This window comes from Hemibagrus wyckioides, linkage group LG05 (assembly GCF_019097595.1).
Source record: "Hemibagrus wyckioides isolate EC202008001 linkage group LG05, SWU_Hwy_1.0, whole genome shotgun sequence".
NCBI classification, from domain to species: domain Eukaryota; kingdom Metazoa; phylum Chordata; class Actinopteri; order Siluriformes; family Bagridae; genus Hemibagrus; species Hemibagrus wyckioides.
The window spans coordinates 13,371,894-13,385,713 of NC_080714.1; the positions used below are offsets into that span (position 1 = coordinate 13,371,894).

At 37.1% G+C, this 13,820-nt stretch overlaps 2 protein-coding genes across 10 annotated transcripts in view; one reads left to right on the forward strand and one right to left on the reverse strand.

Moving 5' to 3' along the window:
* Positions 1-2,213, forward strand: part of upb1 (ureidopropionase, beta) — a 36,970-nt gene extending 34,757 nt beyond the window's left edge. For 2 of the 3 annotated variants that reach the window (XM_058389014.1, XM_058389013.1), the window contains 2 exons: positions 1,683-1,837; positions 1,982-2,213. In XM_058389014.1, coding sequence (XP_058244997.1) covers positions 1,683-1,837; positions 1,982-2,065 — 239 coding nt within the window. In that variant the 3' untranslated portion in view covers positions 2,066-2,213. Of the gene's footprint in view, positions 1-1,284; positions 1,440-1,682; positions 1,838-1,981 lie in introns of those variants that run through there. The other variant, XR_009204547.1, reaches the window with a different exon arrangement.
* A 254-nt stretch (positions 2,214-2,467) lies between these two features.
* Positions 2,468-13,211, reverse strand: gucd1 (guanylyl cyclase domain containing 1). Of its 7 annotated transcripts, none has more exons than XR_009204548.1 (6): positions 13,071-13,211; positions 12,394-12,511; positions 12,128-12,293; positions 11,757-11,848; positions 4,209-5,207; positions 2,468-3,972 (listed from the first exon to the last, which is right to left on the reverse strand). XR_009204548.1 is itself a non-coding variant. In XM_058389016.1 (6 exons), exons 1-6 carry the CDS (start codon positions 13,105-13,107, stop codon positions 3,881-3,883), a joined length of 747 nt encoding a protein of 248 aa, XP_058244999.1. In that variant the 5' UTR covers positions 13,108-13,209; the 3' UTR covers positions 2,468-3,880. The 7 variants fall into 7 exon arrangements, 6 of the variants coding, with proteins under 6 accessions (XP_058244999.1, XP_058245001.1, XP_058245002.1 ...); XM_058389016.1 differs by having other exon boundaries at positions 4,966-5,207; positions 13,071-13,209; XM_058389018.1 differs by having other exon boundaries at positions 4,966-5,207; positions 12,394-12,475; positions 13,071-13,190.
* Between the last annotated feature and the right edge of the window lie 609 nt (positions 13,212-13,820).

The window sequence follows — 13,820 nt, forward strand, 5'->3', positions numbered from 1 at the left end:
TATGCATATGCAAATATATGTCTATGTATGTATATATAACAAATATAAAAGTGTAAAAATATAAAAACAAAAAATATATATGTATATATATAGTACAATATAGTATATGTATAGTATATGTGAAGAATAAAACAATATAAATAAATATATGTGTAGACTCTATAATGTACAGAAGATACAGTATATGAATATATGTAGATAAAATGGTCAACATTGAATGGTGTTGCAAGAGTATAGTATGTACATTGCGCATATGTAAGATAAATATATAAATATATTGTAGAAGTGTATATGAGGCAAAATATAATGTCCAGTTTAACAGGGAGTGAAGTGACAGTGCAGTGCACACACAAAGATGTACAGAGAAGATGTACAGTGAGTGTTATTGTGTGTACAGAGTAGTGCAATATTAGCATGTGCAACAATAAAATATATAAAATGTATAAAATGCAAAATGTTTTAAAACTATTTGTTTTTGCAGCATTTTAATCAACAGTACTGCAAAACCCTTTCTTAGCTAGGCTTAATTGATTAACAGTTTGCAAACTACAATAAATTACTGACATTTGTATTCTGTCACAGCATGAGATATATCAAGTGCTCATTTCAACCAAATGGGGTAACATGCATCTTTTTCTGCTCATCACTTTTTGATTGCTCACCACACTTTTTACAACCGTATGCCTTATCTCTATTTCAAGCCCTCATTTGTTCAAATACTAAACAGACAAATTCTGAATAACAGCAGGGATATCAGTCAAAGCAGGACTTCTAATGTGTCTCATGTTCCTAAAAACGAATGATAATATTATTCACATTTAAACACAAGTTTGCTTTTCAAAATGTAACATGTCAAACATGATGATGATAGCTACCAACCCAAGCTCCCTAATTGGGCTTTGAGCATTAGCTAGCTAGATCACTGACTGAGATATAAAACCCCACTGTTTTATGTGTGCGCTCCTACTGTTAAAGTTTGGACTACTGAAAATGACAATGAATCAATAGAAAAGAATATCAGCTTTCATTTACCAATATTTACATATTTATTTCTTCTTTTATAATGTTTTTCAGTCTTGTTCTTGAAGTTGCTATTTGTACTGGGGGGTTTTCCCTTTAATCTCCTCTTTAGAGAACTGCATATTTAATTGGGTTGAGGCAGGGTGTCCAGTCTTATCCAGAAAGGGCCAGTGTGGGTTTTCATTCCAACTATGCAGAAGCCACACCTTACCATTTTTGAAAGCCAAGGTCAACTGATTAAACATTTGTGTTTTTGCTATACAGTGAAGGCATCTGGGTTTGAGCTCAAAAGATGAATGAGGCGATGGGTGACCCAAAACACAACAAAGGACTTCAAGTTTTAGACTGGTCAATTCAATTACCAGACCTTTACCCAATGAGCATGCATTTCACCTCATGAAGAGAAGACCTCATGAAGGGTGAAGCCCAGTGGGGTTTGAAGGGGACTGTAAAATTTTGTTATAATTTACAAATATACATTATATTGTTATAAAACATTATATGACTGATAACACTGCTAGGGAACATACCGATAGTTCTGTTTCTTCTACAATTGGAAAGGGCTTTGAGATTAACAGGTGGTGTGAAGTTCTATCGATGCAAAATTTATTATAAATATTGTACTTTCCATTTCTTTTCTTTTTTTTTTTTTTAAAAAACAGCCCATCATGACTTTGGTTACTTTTATGGCTCCAGCTATGTGGCTGCACCTGATGGCAGTCGGTCACCAGGTCTATCCAGAACCCAAGATGGGTTACTAATAGCAGAACTAGACTTGAACCTAAACCAACAAAGTGCAGACAAGTGGAATTTCAAGGTGAGAAATAAGGTTATGAAATATTCCATAGACATGAACTATAACTGCAGACCTAATGTATTTCTAATGCATACATTTTTCTTTTAAAATTGAGAAAACAGTTTAAAGAAAAATATAAAAATGCTGTTTTTTGTTTTTCTGCAGATGACAGGAAGATACGAGTTGTATGCTAAGGAGCTTGCACAAGCGGTCCAGCATGACTTCAAGCCCAATATTGTCAAGGAGTAAAGACGTCTACTTTCTTCCACTGGAAACAAATCTTTTCTCTTTTTGCACCTAAATTCAGTGGAGGACAATTTTCATTTTAGCCAGAAATAAATATTGTCTGCACTTGAACTAAACAAAAAAATAAATATCTAATTATACCTGTTTAGAATTTTGTATTACAGATTGGATAAATATCTAATGTAATCTAATTTAATCAAAAGTTTCTGGATGAAATTAACTGTTTTTCAACGACTACATTTAAAACACAATATACCATCTGCTGAAATGTTAAAAAAGATATAAGACTAAAATATGAAATGGTATTATCTTAGTTTGCTGCACTCATATGAGGTTGAATGTGTTTTTTATTTGAGTCATAAATATCTGACTCCACTTTACAATTATTAATGTACCTGAATACAATTAACAAAGACATCTTTTAATTAGTGAAAAAAATAAAGACAAATACACAATACACAAAAAGTAAAAACAAAAAATTTACAGATTCAACAGTTGCAGACATACAATGCTTAATGATATATTGTTATAATGCTTAATGCATTGTTTTTAAACAAAAAGCTTTCTAAAGTAAATAAGACAATGATGTTTGTTGGTTGTTCAGGTAAACATCACAGAAACAACACTTGCTCAGAGTGTACTAATTTCTTAACTTACAAATTGTGAGAGATTAAATGAGCTGATTTCAAGCAGATAAACACAATGCCTTAAAAACAGTGATATATACTGGGGCTCTAACTGGCCATAAATTATGGTTAATGGAATTATTAATTCTAGAGATTTGATTCAGCAAGATGTTACAAGATGTTACATAAAGTGTGGCAAATGGAAAATGTGTACTGATTTTATAAAACAGGCCATACATTTTGTAGAAACGATTTTGTGAAATAGTGAATAAAACTGTGAACAGAACTCATCTCACAGGCTGAATCTAATTGTAAACTGTAACAAAATGACATACAAGCATAAAATGCACAAATATACAGTACCTAACAGTCCACAAAGACGTAAATGGCAAGTGTATAATTATATAGTTTCAGATGATCACAACACATTTTTACAAATAATGCAGTAATTTGTATCAATTTAGGCACTGAATATTAAATCAACATAAAATAACGCTTACAAGAAAATGGCAGAACTTTTTGCTATTCAGGAACACGACAGGCCACTCATATCTGTGTGTTACAACCCGAACACTTATTCAATTATCCACTTGATGGGTTATATCCTATCCACTCCAAGGTTCAGCATGCGCATATTGGACTGCGTTTTTGCTTACAACAGTTGTAAAGAATGGTTAGAGTTACCAAAGCCTTCCGGTCAGTTCTAATTCATGAAGCTCTTTCCGGAACAATCATTTTTATCTTATAAAATTTTTATTTTATTTAAGAATCAGTCTGGTCATTCTTCTCTCTCCCATTAACCACTTACTGCTGCTCAGTAGTTGTATATGCATGTAGTTGTAGCATTAATTATTGTGCACCTTATTTACCATTTTCTGTAGAACAATGTGGGTCTATACTGCTTATATATTTGTGCATTAACACTTTTATGTTTTATTATGGTTTACCTTAATACTAAAGTCACATTACAGCCATACCTGTTCTATTTGCATTAGGTGATTCCAAGTTTCAGCCTTTTTGTTTGTTCATTCAGAAGTCAAGGTGTGTGCTCATGAATGTGGGCTATATACATTTGCTAGCTTCTGGAGGTCTCCGCACTTATTTGTTTATTAATTATAATCATATTTATATATTTTAAATGTCTACAAAACAGCCCTAACCATGAAACAAAAGAAAAAGTTCCATCTAGTGATCAGCTTTCCTTGAAGATGAAAAGAATGTCCTCATCTGTACCATAGCTCATTCTTGCTTCTTCAAAATTGCTAATGCTTGTACAGCAGACACCTGTTCAAAGAAATGTCTTAGTCACTGAGCGTTTCCAAATGAAAATCGATATTGACAGGATCAAAGTATCCCTTTATTAATAAAAATATCTGTCTATCAACAATATTGCTGTAAACCATATTATACTAAGCTTATAAAGAAATGCAAACATGATACATAAATTACATAAAGGACAATTGAACTTGTCAAGTTTTAAAACAGCAAAAAGAATAAAAGTAAAAAAAATGTTGTATTACTTTATCTGGGCCAGACCACAAACTCAAATGAACAGGAGGTGTGGGAAGTGGTAGCTTAGTAAAATCCCAGGTCCACCAAGCTGCCACTGCTGGGCCCTTGAGCAAGGCCCCAATTGCTCGGGTATATAAAATGAGATAAAAAATGTCTCAACCAAATGTCAGAAATGTAAATGTTTCATTTGATCTTCTGAACTGCAGGAGAAAACAGTTCAAAAAAGCATCTGTAGGAAGTGTTTTGGATTGTGGGTGGCATTGCTTGAGTAAGATGTTAAACTTATTCAAAGGCCAGGGCTTTATTGCTGCAGAAATGCAATGTGTTATAGTGATTCTGTCAACAAGAAATAAAAGAAAATAAAAGCTAATGTGCTACACAAATGTTTTAAAATATTTATCTGCATAATTAACTAGTCTAGTGTGGACTTGGTCAAGGAATAATTAACTTCTTCTATCATTATATATTAGACCAATGAATTAAGTGTTTCAGGATTATGTTTCCAGCTTCACACACCTCGCAGCAATTTTTACTTCATCAAGAATAATTAAGAAACTAAACCAAACAGTAAATAAATATAAATTATGATTTTTCACACACATTTGGTCTTGGCAAACAAATGGATTTGAATGTACCCATATAAAATATTTCATAAAAAAAACTGCAATTCACAAAGGATGTCACTAGACTGGTAAATGTTTTACTTGATAGTATATCTTTTGTTAATGGTTTAATATTTCTATCAGTTGTATGTGCAGTACTTACGGTCAGAATAAGCAGGGTTATTATAGAAGATGCACCCAGCGGTACGATTAAATCCACACACTACCACAAAGTGACCTTGGTAATCAGGTGCACTGCAGAAACACTTCTGATTCACAGGTAGAAAGCAGCAGTACTTGACTGAAGTCGAGCAGAGTTCACACACTAACACTACAGCATTTACCAGCACAATGGCCACATGTCCATGGTTCAGATGAGCCTGGATCTCCTGAACAGTCACAGAGCTACAGATAAAAAAAACTGGTCAGGATAATGGAACAGATATTTGTATCACCATTTTTGGCTTAACTACTGTCACCCAAACACAATACATACAATATAAATTCAGTCAGATCCATAAGTATTTGGACAGTGACACAGCTCTCATTGTTTTTGCCTCTGTAGATGACCACAATTGATTTAAAATGAAGCAATAAACATGTGACTGAAGTCTAGATTTTAACAAAAAATACTGCATTAACTGTTTAGCAAATACAGCTGTTTTTTCATAGCTCCACCATATTTACAGCCCCAAAAGTAATTGGACAATTGACTCATAAGCAGTTTTACGGCCAAATGTGGCCTACTCCATGTTATCTTATGCCGAATTAAGGAAGCAAAGTTCTGGAATTGACAACTGTTGAAACTTGCATTTGATAACTGTTCATGGAAACTCTCAATATGTGGTCCAAAGAGGCACTGATGCAAGTAAAGGAGGCCATCATTAGGCTGAACAAACAAAACCAAGATCTATTAAACAGATAGAACAATCTTTAGTCATAAAAGGAAACAATGCACTGGTGAGCTCAAAAATGTCAAAAGGCCAGGAAGACCACAAAACTCATTGCACTGCTGCCATATGATTGGCTCAGGGAAACAATTCACACAATTGGTTGTGTGGAATTGGGTAGGACTCTGGCAGTGCTCTTCCTTGCACAAAGGACCTGATGCCCATCCTGCTACTGGGTCGTTTTCCTTCTACAGGTCCGTCCAGCTCTCCTTGTGTAACAGTCCGTTTCCCGTTAGGAGACACACCAAACCTCCTTGCAACGGCATATATGGATGTGCCATCCTGGAGGCACTGCCTCATGCCACAAATAGTGACAAGGACCAGTCAACAAATCAGGAGACAAACCAGTCATGAAAACTGTCTGTGGCACCAACTGCAAAACAATTCCCTTTTTGGTGATATACTGTGATGATTATGTGTTGTAGGAAAACATATTTTGATATCTACTGTAAAATACATTCCTTTCTGTATAATAAATTACATAACCCAGCTCTCACCACCAAATGGTGATCAAATCAGACAGTGATCAGGAACTGTGAACTAGCCTACAGTTGGGGGAGTAGGGTTTGGTTATCCTCTAAAAATGTATTTTTAGAGATGAAGGTTAGCATAACATGCTAATATTTGTTACCCTCTGTTTCGGCAGGGAAGGTTAACAATTTTGCTTTATCCTCTGTGTTAATAAGAAAAAATTGGTTTATCCTCTTCTTCGGAAAGGAAGATTTTTGCTTTGCTATGGAAAAAAAGACGTGGACTCAGGTCTCACATTGCAAAGTAGTTCCACCACCTATAGGGACAGACTAGGACACACAGACCAGTGAGGAGCCCAAGGAAGAACCGATGTGCAATAGGCCTTGGGGGCCAACCCAAGGGCGAAGACTTCCACATAGGTTTCCCCTTTTAAGTTCATCCCTATCTCACTGGTCCATAGGTGTCAGTATTTGTAGATTAGGGCAAGGAAATACACCAACAAATTAAACCACTATACGATCAAATGAAGTTTAACCTAGCATTTAAAAAAAGAAAGAAAGAAAAACGAAAACCCCATACATTTTTGTCCTGTTTGTTTTGTCTTGCTTGTTTTTTTTTTTTTGTCTTCTTATTTTTGCCTCTTTTGTTTGCAGGTAGCCATGCACAGTTTCATGAACTCATCACTGCAGCACCTGCTAGCTGAACCATCTACATTTATAGAGAACCATCTGGAGAACTTAATGCTGCCTGGACTAATGGAAGATACTGAAGAACAGAGCAGCACTGGATTATATTCTTGATTCACAACGTGGTGCCTGCATAGTTGTTGGCCATGAATGTTACACAGGTCTGGCTGACCCAGTCAAGGGACTAGACCAACTGCAAAAGGATTTTAGCACTATATCTATAAAACTGTATATTACCATGGAAAATTCATCATTGTTTGGAAGCCTTTTTTGCCAGTCATGGTCAAGGTTTAGCGAAATAGATGTTTTAGTCTGTTTCATTATATTAATATTGATAACAGACTACTAATCTTCAGCACAAATACATGGCAATAGATCAGGTCAAGAACTACACCCCTTGAATGATAAGACCTATTATGAGAGTATAACCTAACAAGCTGTAAAAATGCTAAGTTTATTAATTGTGAGAGTTATTTATAACTCTTAAAGGGGGGATTGTAGGAAAACATATTTTGATATCTACTGTAACATATTTCTTATTGAATAATAATTTACATAACCCAGCTCTCACCACCAGAACTGAACTAGCCTACAGTTGGGAAGTAAACTCTGGAGACCTTTCTCCCATTCAATGCTTTGTTTAAGAGTATCTCTAAGCTTTTGCATTAGCATACCAGGGAGTTGACACCTGTGAGGTCTACCTCCCCTTAGGGGAGTATCACCTTAAAGCTTTTGTATTGTCACACCGTCAAGGTCTGCCCACTCAAGCCCTTTAAAACTGTAACTCATGTTCCTTTTCACTGGACTCGGTGACTACAGTTCCACTGCAGTGTGTTCTGACCTACAACAAAACATTCCTGCTGAACACTACTTTCGAGTCCCCTGGTCTGCTTCGGTCAATTCACAAGTGTTCACAGCCAAAAGGTATAAATCCATTGGCATGACCTACCCCGGTGACCCCCAGACATGCTGACAATCAGCCAAAGGGAGAGGAGGGAATACCTCTCCTACCCACTGCTGGCCAGGTGTTACAAATACAGGGAGAGAACCAGCAACCAAACCTAGAATTAACTGTGTCCTACTTCCTTATCCAGGGCAGACACCTGTACTTCCACACAGATCTATGGGACCAAGCCTGCAACCTTCTAGTGAAGGTTCTACCAAGGCTGACCTCCTGATGAACCTGGCCTTCCTGTAGGATTCTGAACACGCAAACAGAAATTAAAAAAAAAAAAAAAAACATTCCAGGAACAAAGCTCTGGACAGGAATTCTTTTGCCACAGGAGTCATTTAAACCATGGACCCTCACTCACAGACACTGTGAAACCTGTTAATTGCTGCTGCTTGCATGATTCATACATCAGATTACTTTACAGCTCCTAAAAGGAAAATGACTGAAAATTATTTATTATGGTTTGTACAACTTCAAAGCATTTTGTCCTGCTTATGTAGCATCCTATAAATGCAAGTTCATTATTATGCTTTGATCATTTAACATGTAATATAATGCATAGCAAGTGTTCTTATAACAGCAACTATGAAACATTTTAGAACATACATCAAATTTCCTAATTTGGCACCATCATTGAATACATCCAGGACATGAAGGAAGCATAAACTGAACAGAGCCGGGTCCACAAACAATTGATCCAACGTTGTGAGTTCCAAACAGGTGACTGCATGCTCAGCCTGCTCCCAACGGCAACCTACAAGTTCCTGGCCCACTGGCAGGGCCCTTTCACATTCATCATATGGATGGGCCCAATGAACTACCACCTAGAACCTAGTAAGCACCCAACTTACAACGATGAACTGCTTTCAAATTAAAACACCTGATAGAGTTTGTAGACCAATTCACATTTGTGTTCTGGACAACTGCAAGAATGACACACCTGGACCTGGTGGTCCCAAAGCCCAACAGAAGTTTCAGACTGTGTAACGACTTTCAGGGGCGCAACTAGGTTTCAAAATTGGACAGCTACTGGTTATCAATAACTTGGACCTTATTACCTGCTGCTGGATTTCATATATCCACTATTTTCTAGCAAATCACAGCTTCATAGCTTGAGTAGAAAAAAATTGACATTTTTATCTGAGAAAATTAGACACCTAGAAAAGTACACATCTTACCTAACCAATTACAGAATAAAAATTTCTTTATGTTTACACTATTCAAGTGAGGTACTAAATTGCTCAATCCAAAGTTCTCTTTCTTTGTGGAATTCAATGCTGATACTGAGTCCTACCAGCAAAATCACTATACAGTCCCATGGCTGAACAGACAAATTTGAAACTGTCAACCCTTAAAAGTTTCTTCTAAACAGCAAGTGATTCTGATCAGCCTAAACGAGACAATGAGGAATATGTTGAGGCCACTGCGGCAAACAGATGCTGGTCCAGCTGAAAATAAGCATAAATGTCTCACATTTGAATGTGTTGCAAGGTAACATTTTGTGCACTTCATTTTTTTTTGCATGTGTCTGTGTAAAATTCTAGAAAGAACCATGCCACAGTTAAAGTCAATTTTTCCCCACTTCTCATGTTTGACGTTAACATTAACTGGTGCCTATATCTGATACCTGTTAACCTGTAGTTATACGATTTTATGCATTGTGCTACAATTGCATAAATAAATAACTGCATGAATGAACATGGTGGAAGGTGAGTGTATATACAACATATACACAACTGAATTTTTTTTTCTAAATTTCTGGACCACAAGGATGGTTTTCTTCAGCAGTAGTGGAGCATTCCTCATTTTGCCCAATAACAATAAATGAAAGTCCTTGTAATGACAGTTGCTTGAGTAGCGTTGCAATATTGTTACTAGTATGGACGTGTGGACTTTTATATTAACCACCAAGAGGGCACTAGATTAATTCTCTTTTGAGCTGGCAACATACACTATATTGCCAAAAGTATTCGCTCACCTGCCTTGACTCGCATATGAACTTAAGTGACATCCCATTCCTAATCCATAGGGTTCAATATGACGTCGGTCCACCCTTTGCAGCTATAACAGCTTCAACTCTTCTGGGAAGGCTGTCCACAAGGTTTAGGAGTGTGTTTATGGGAATTTTTGACCATTCTTCCGGAAGCGCATTTGTGAGGTCACACACTGATGTTGGACGAGAAGGCCTGGCTCTCAGTCTCCGCTCTAATTCATCCCAAAGGTGTTCTATCGGGTTGAGGTCAGGACTCTGTGCAGGCCAGTCAAGTTCATCCATATCAGACTCTGTCATCCATGTCTTTATGGACCTTGCTTTATGCACTGGTGCACAGTCATGTTGGAAGAGGAAGGGGCCAGCTCCAAACTGTTCCCACAAAGTTGGGAGCATGGAATTGTCCAAAATGTCTTGGTATGATGAAGCATTCAGAGTTCCTTTCACTGGAACTAAGGGGCCAAGCCCAGCTCCTGAAAAACAACCCCACACCATAATCCCCCCTCCACCAAACTTTACACTTGGCACAATGCAGTCAGACAAGTACCGTTCTCCTGGCAACCGCCAAACCCAGACTCGTCCATCAGATTGCCAGTTGGAGAAGCATGATTCGTCACTCCAGTCACTGCTCTAGAGTCCAGTGGTGGTGTGCTTTACACCACTGCATCCAACGCTTTGCATTGCACTTGGTGATGTATGGCTTGGATGCAGCTGCTCGGCCATGGAAACTCATTCCATGAAGCTCTCTGCGCACTGTTCTTGAGCTAATCTGAAGGCCACATGAAGTTTGGAGGTAGCGATTGAAAGTTGGCGACCTCTTCGCACTATGCACCTCAGCATCCGCTGACCCCGCTCTGTCAGTTTACGTGGCCTACCACTTCGTGGCTGAGTTGCTGTCATTCCCAAACACTTCCACATTCTTATAATACAGCTGACAGTTGACTGTGGAATATTTAGGAGCGAGGAAATTTCACGACTGGATTTGTTGCACAGGCGGCATCCTATCACAGTTCCACGCTGGAATTCACTGAGCTCCTGAGAGCGACCCATTCTTTCACAAATGTTTGTAAAAACAGTCTGCATGCCTAAGTGCTTGATTTTATACACCTGTGGCCATGGAAGTGATTGGAACACCTGATTCTGATTATTTGGATGGGTGAGCGAATACTTTTGGCAATATAGTGTATTTGGCCACAACAGTCACATTACAGATGCCTGTAGGAACAACTAAAGAAGACTAAAAGTTCAAAAAAGAAACAAACACTTGCAGACACTGCTGTGGCAACTTACAGCTTGCTCTCCAACTTCGCCATAATTTACTTAATGTTGCTTCGAAGCAGATTCATTAATGTTATTCTCAGTACACTCAATGTCAACAGTTTGAGCTACTGTAAACCTCAGCAAAGTATGGTATCAGCACTTTTAATGAGTGCAATCAGGTTTTGAGGTGCACTATAGGACATGTAAGAAATGCACAAATTTCATATGCAGAATGCTCTAGGTCAAAAGTACACAACCCACAGTTCTATGACTAACTGCCAATTACCTGTCATTCATGTTGTTGTAAATAGCCATAAGAAAAAATTTACATAACATGAATCTTTATTGACTAGCCATGTGGGGGTCATAGTCACAAGGTGATGACTTAGAAATTGGTACTCCAAAGAAATTACAACTAGTGCAGTTTAAAACCACACTTAACCTTCCATTTTCCAGATTCAGTGGGAATCCTGATTTATGTGCTGGGGCCTACAATAGAACTGGTACAACCATGCAACAACACATATATATATATATATATATATATATATATCCTATATATATATATATATATATATATATATATATATATATATATATATATATATCCTATATATAATATATACTGAAGAACAAGTTAATTACCATTTCTTTACCACTATGCCTCTGCTCTCTGCTTTCAAAAAGAGTTCATTTACTCTGTCCTCTTCAGAATCAAAATGCTTTTTGTAGAAAGACTACAATAGAAAGAAACAAATGCATGTTTGGTTAAGCTTTGGTCACACTAAAATTTTAAAAGCTTTTGCCATGGTGTTAAAGGATCCCTTTACACTGTATATGCATAGAAAATCAAAACAAAATGCTCTTTCTTGACAACACATCGGCCATATTGGCCTGTCCTTCCCTCCCATCTTTTCGTACAGCATAAAATATATTATAATATAATTAAAAACTATGTCTCATGCAACGTGACCAATTCAGTAATCTGCATTTATGTCAAATAAATTTTGGTATACCTGGTTTTTAAAGCCCTTGTCTACACCCAATGTTTGTGTGCAGAAACAGTGTTTTACGCCTAGCTGGCACATGAGATAAGCGAGGTCAATAGTCCACACGCTTTCTGTCAATTTCAGTTCGCAGCAAGCTCTCTGGAACTCATCTTCACTCACTGGATGTAGATATCTGGGAAATTTGGGAAATATTATCAGAGTGATGAATAGTGAACCATGTGAAATACACGTCTTATTTAAGTTGACTTAAAATATTACGAAATAGCACTTACTTTAATACCATTCTCGAGCACGCCAAACCGCAGTCCCAGTGGTACAACTGCCGGATAATGGGTACGTTTAGGAGAACGACGTCTGTTGGGTGGGGGGACAGGTCATTTGACATTTTACCTTAATAAAAAATAGACGTGTTAAAGTAACTTTAAAATTAATAAATGACTATGTAAGAATTCACTAACATAATTTGTATCCTCACAAAAAGGCGAATATAAAAACTTGAGTCATTATGTCTGCCAGCTATTACAAATACAAAAATGCAAATAATACAAAAATGCATTATTTTACATTTCAGTTTATATGTACTCGAGATATTTAACATAACCCACCCGTCATTGTGTAGTTTTAAATTCCCCAGCTAAATATCTAGTCCATTCGACTGTTTACAGTTTATTTATGCTCAACATTGTTAATATCTCCAATAGCATTAGCCAGTTAGCTACCACAGCAGTAGTTTAACGGATGTTCGTTTCAGAGACAAATGCGATGAACAAACTGTTGTTGCTGTTTGATCGGATGAATTATTGCGTGCGAAAACGAGTGTATTCTTCATTCCATCGGTGCATTCCAACGTAAAGAATGTAGTTAAGACCTTACAAAGTGGAGGCATTAAGCATAAACTCACAGAAATTTGTGGGTTCTCTACTTACGAGTAATGCTACATTCAGCTTACCTAGGAAGTGGGAATTCGGCGCTTGGAATGATGTCATTTCCGACCTTGGAGAGGTTCACCTGTGGCTCGCCTCGGAGGAAGGGACGGTCTGTGGCGCGACGCTGAGGGCAGGAGTCGTTTGGGGCATCTTTTTCGAGTTTTGAGCTTTTAATTGCATCGTCTTTATAACTTCAAGCATTATGGATGGTGAAAAAGGACAGACTGGTTATTGGCTATCATAGCATGTTTTTATTCTGTGATGCGAAACACACTAATTGTTCCCAGATCATCATCATCATATTATTATTACTACTACTACTACTACTCTGCACATATCCAATATTGACACAAAACCAACTCTGATATGCCCAGTCTGACTGAAATGTGCTTGTTTACACCTTGTATTTTGGAAATATCCACCTGTTCTCCCCTGCTAAACTGTTTTTCCATCCCGTTTTGTCTATTGACGTGGATTCACTTGGGTGCACCAGGATCTGCCATTTGAAATTACAGGCAGATCACACTCATCCTTCTCTTTCTATTGACCCGTTTTCTTTTCCCCATTTAATTTAGTGGAGAAAAGCTAGAGTGTGCAAGGTCATTACAACTTTAGCTTTGAGTGTAAATTGTCTGAATTTACTTTCTCAACACATAATTTTTCATCTAAAATCCTCATATTTTTACTTATAAATTACATTCAAGTGTTAAATTGTAGAGTTTTTCTCACTTTAAAAAAAACTCCAAATATCTAATTGTCTAAAAACTTTGAAT

Excerpts from the sequence above, each read along its gene's own strand:
- gucd1 (XM_058389016.1), bottom strand. The coding sequence starts at position 13,107 with ATGACATCATTCCAAGCGCCGAATTCCCACTTCCTAG. Across the intron at positions 12,512-13,070 it reads GCCGAATTCCCACTTCCTAG|GTAAAATGTCAAATGACCTG; the intron begins GTAAGCTGAATG and ends TTTTTTATTAAG. Across the intron at positions 12,294-12,393 it reads TGCTCGAGAATGGTATTAAA|ATATCTACATCCAGTGAGTG; the intron begins GTAAGTGCTATT and ends CAAATTTCCCAG.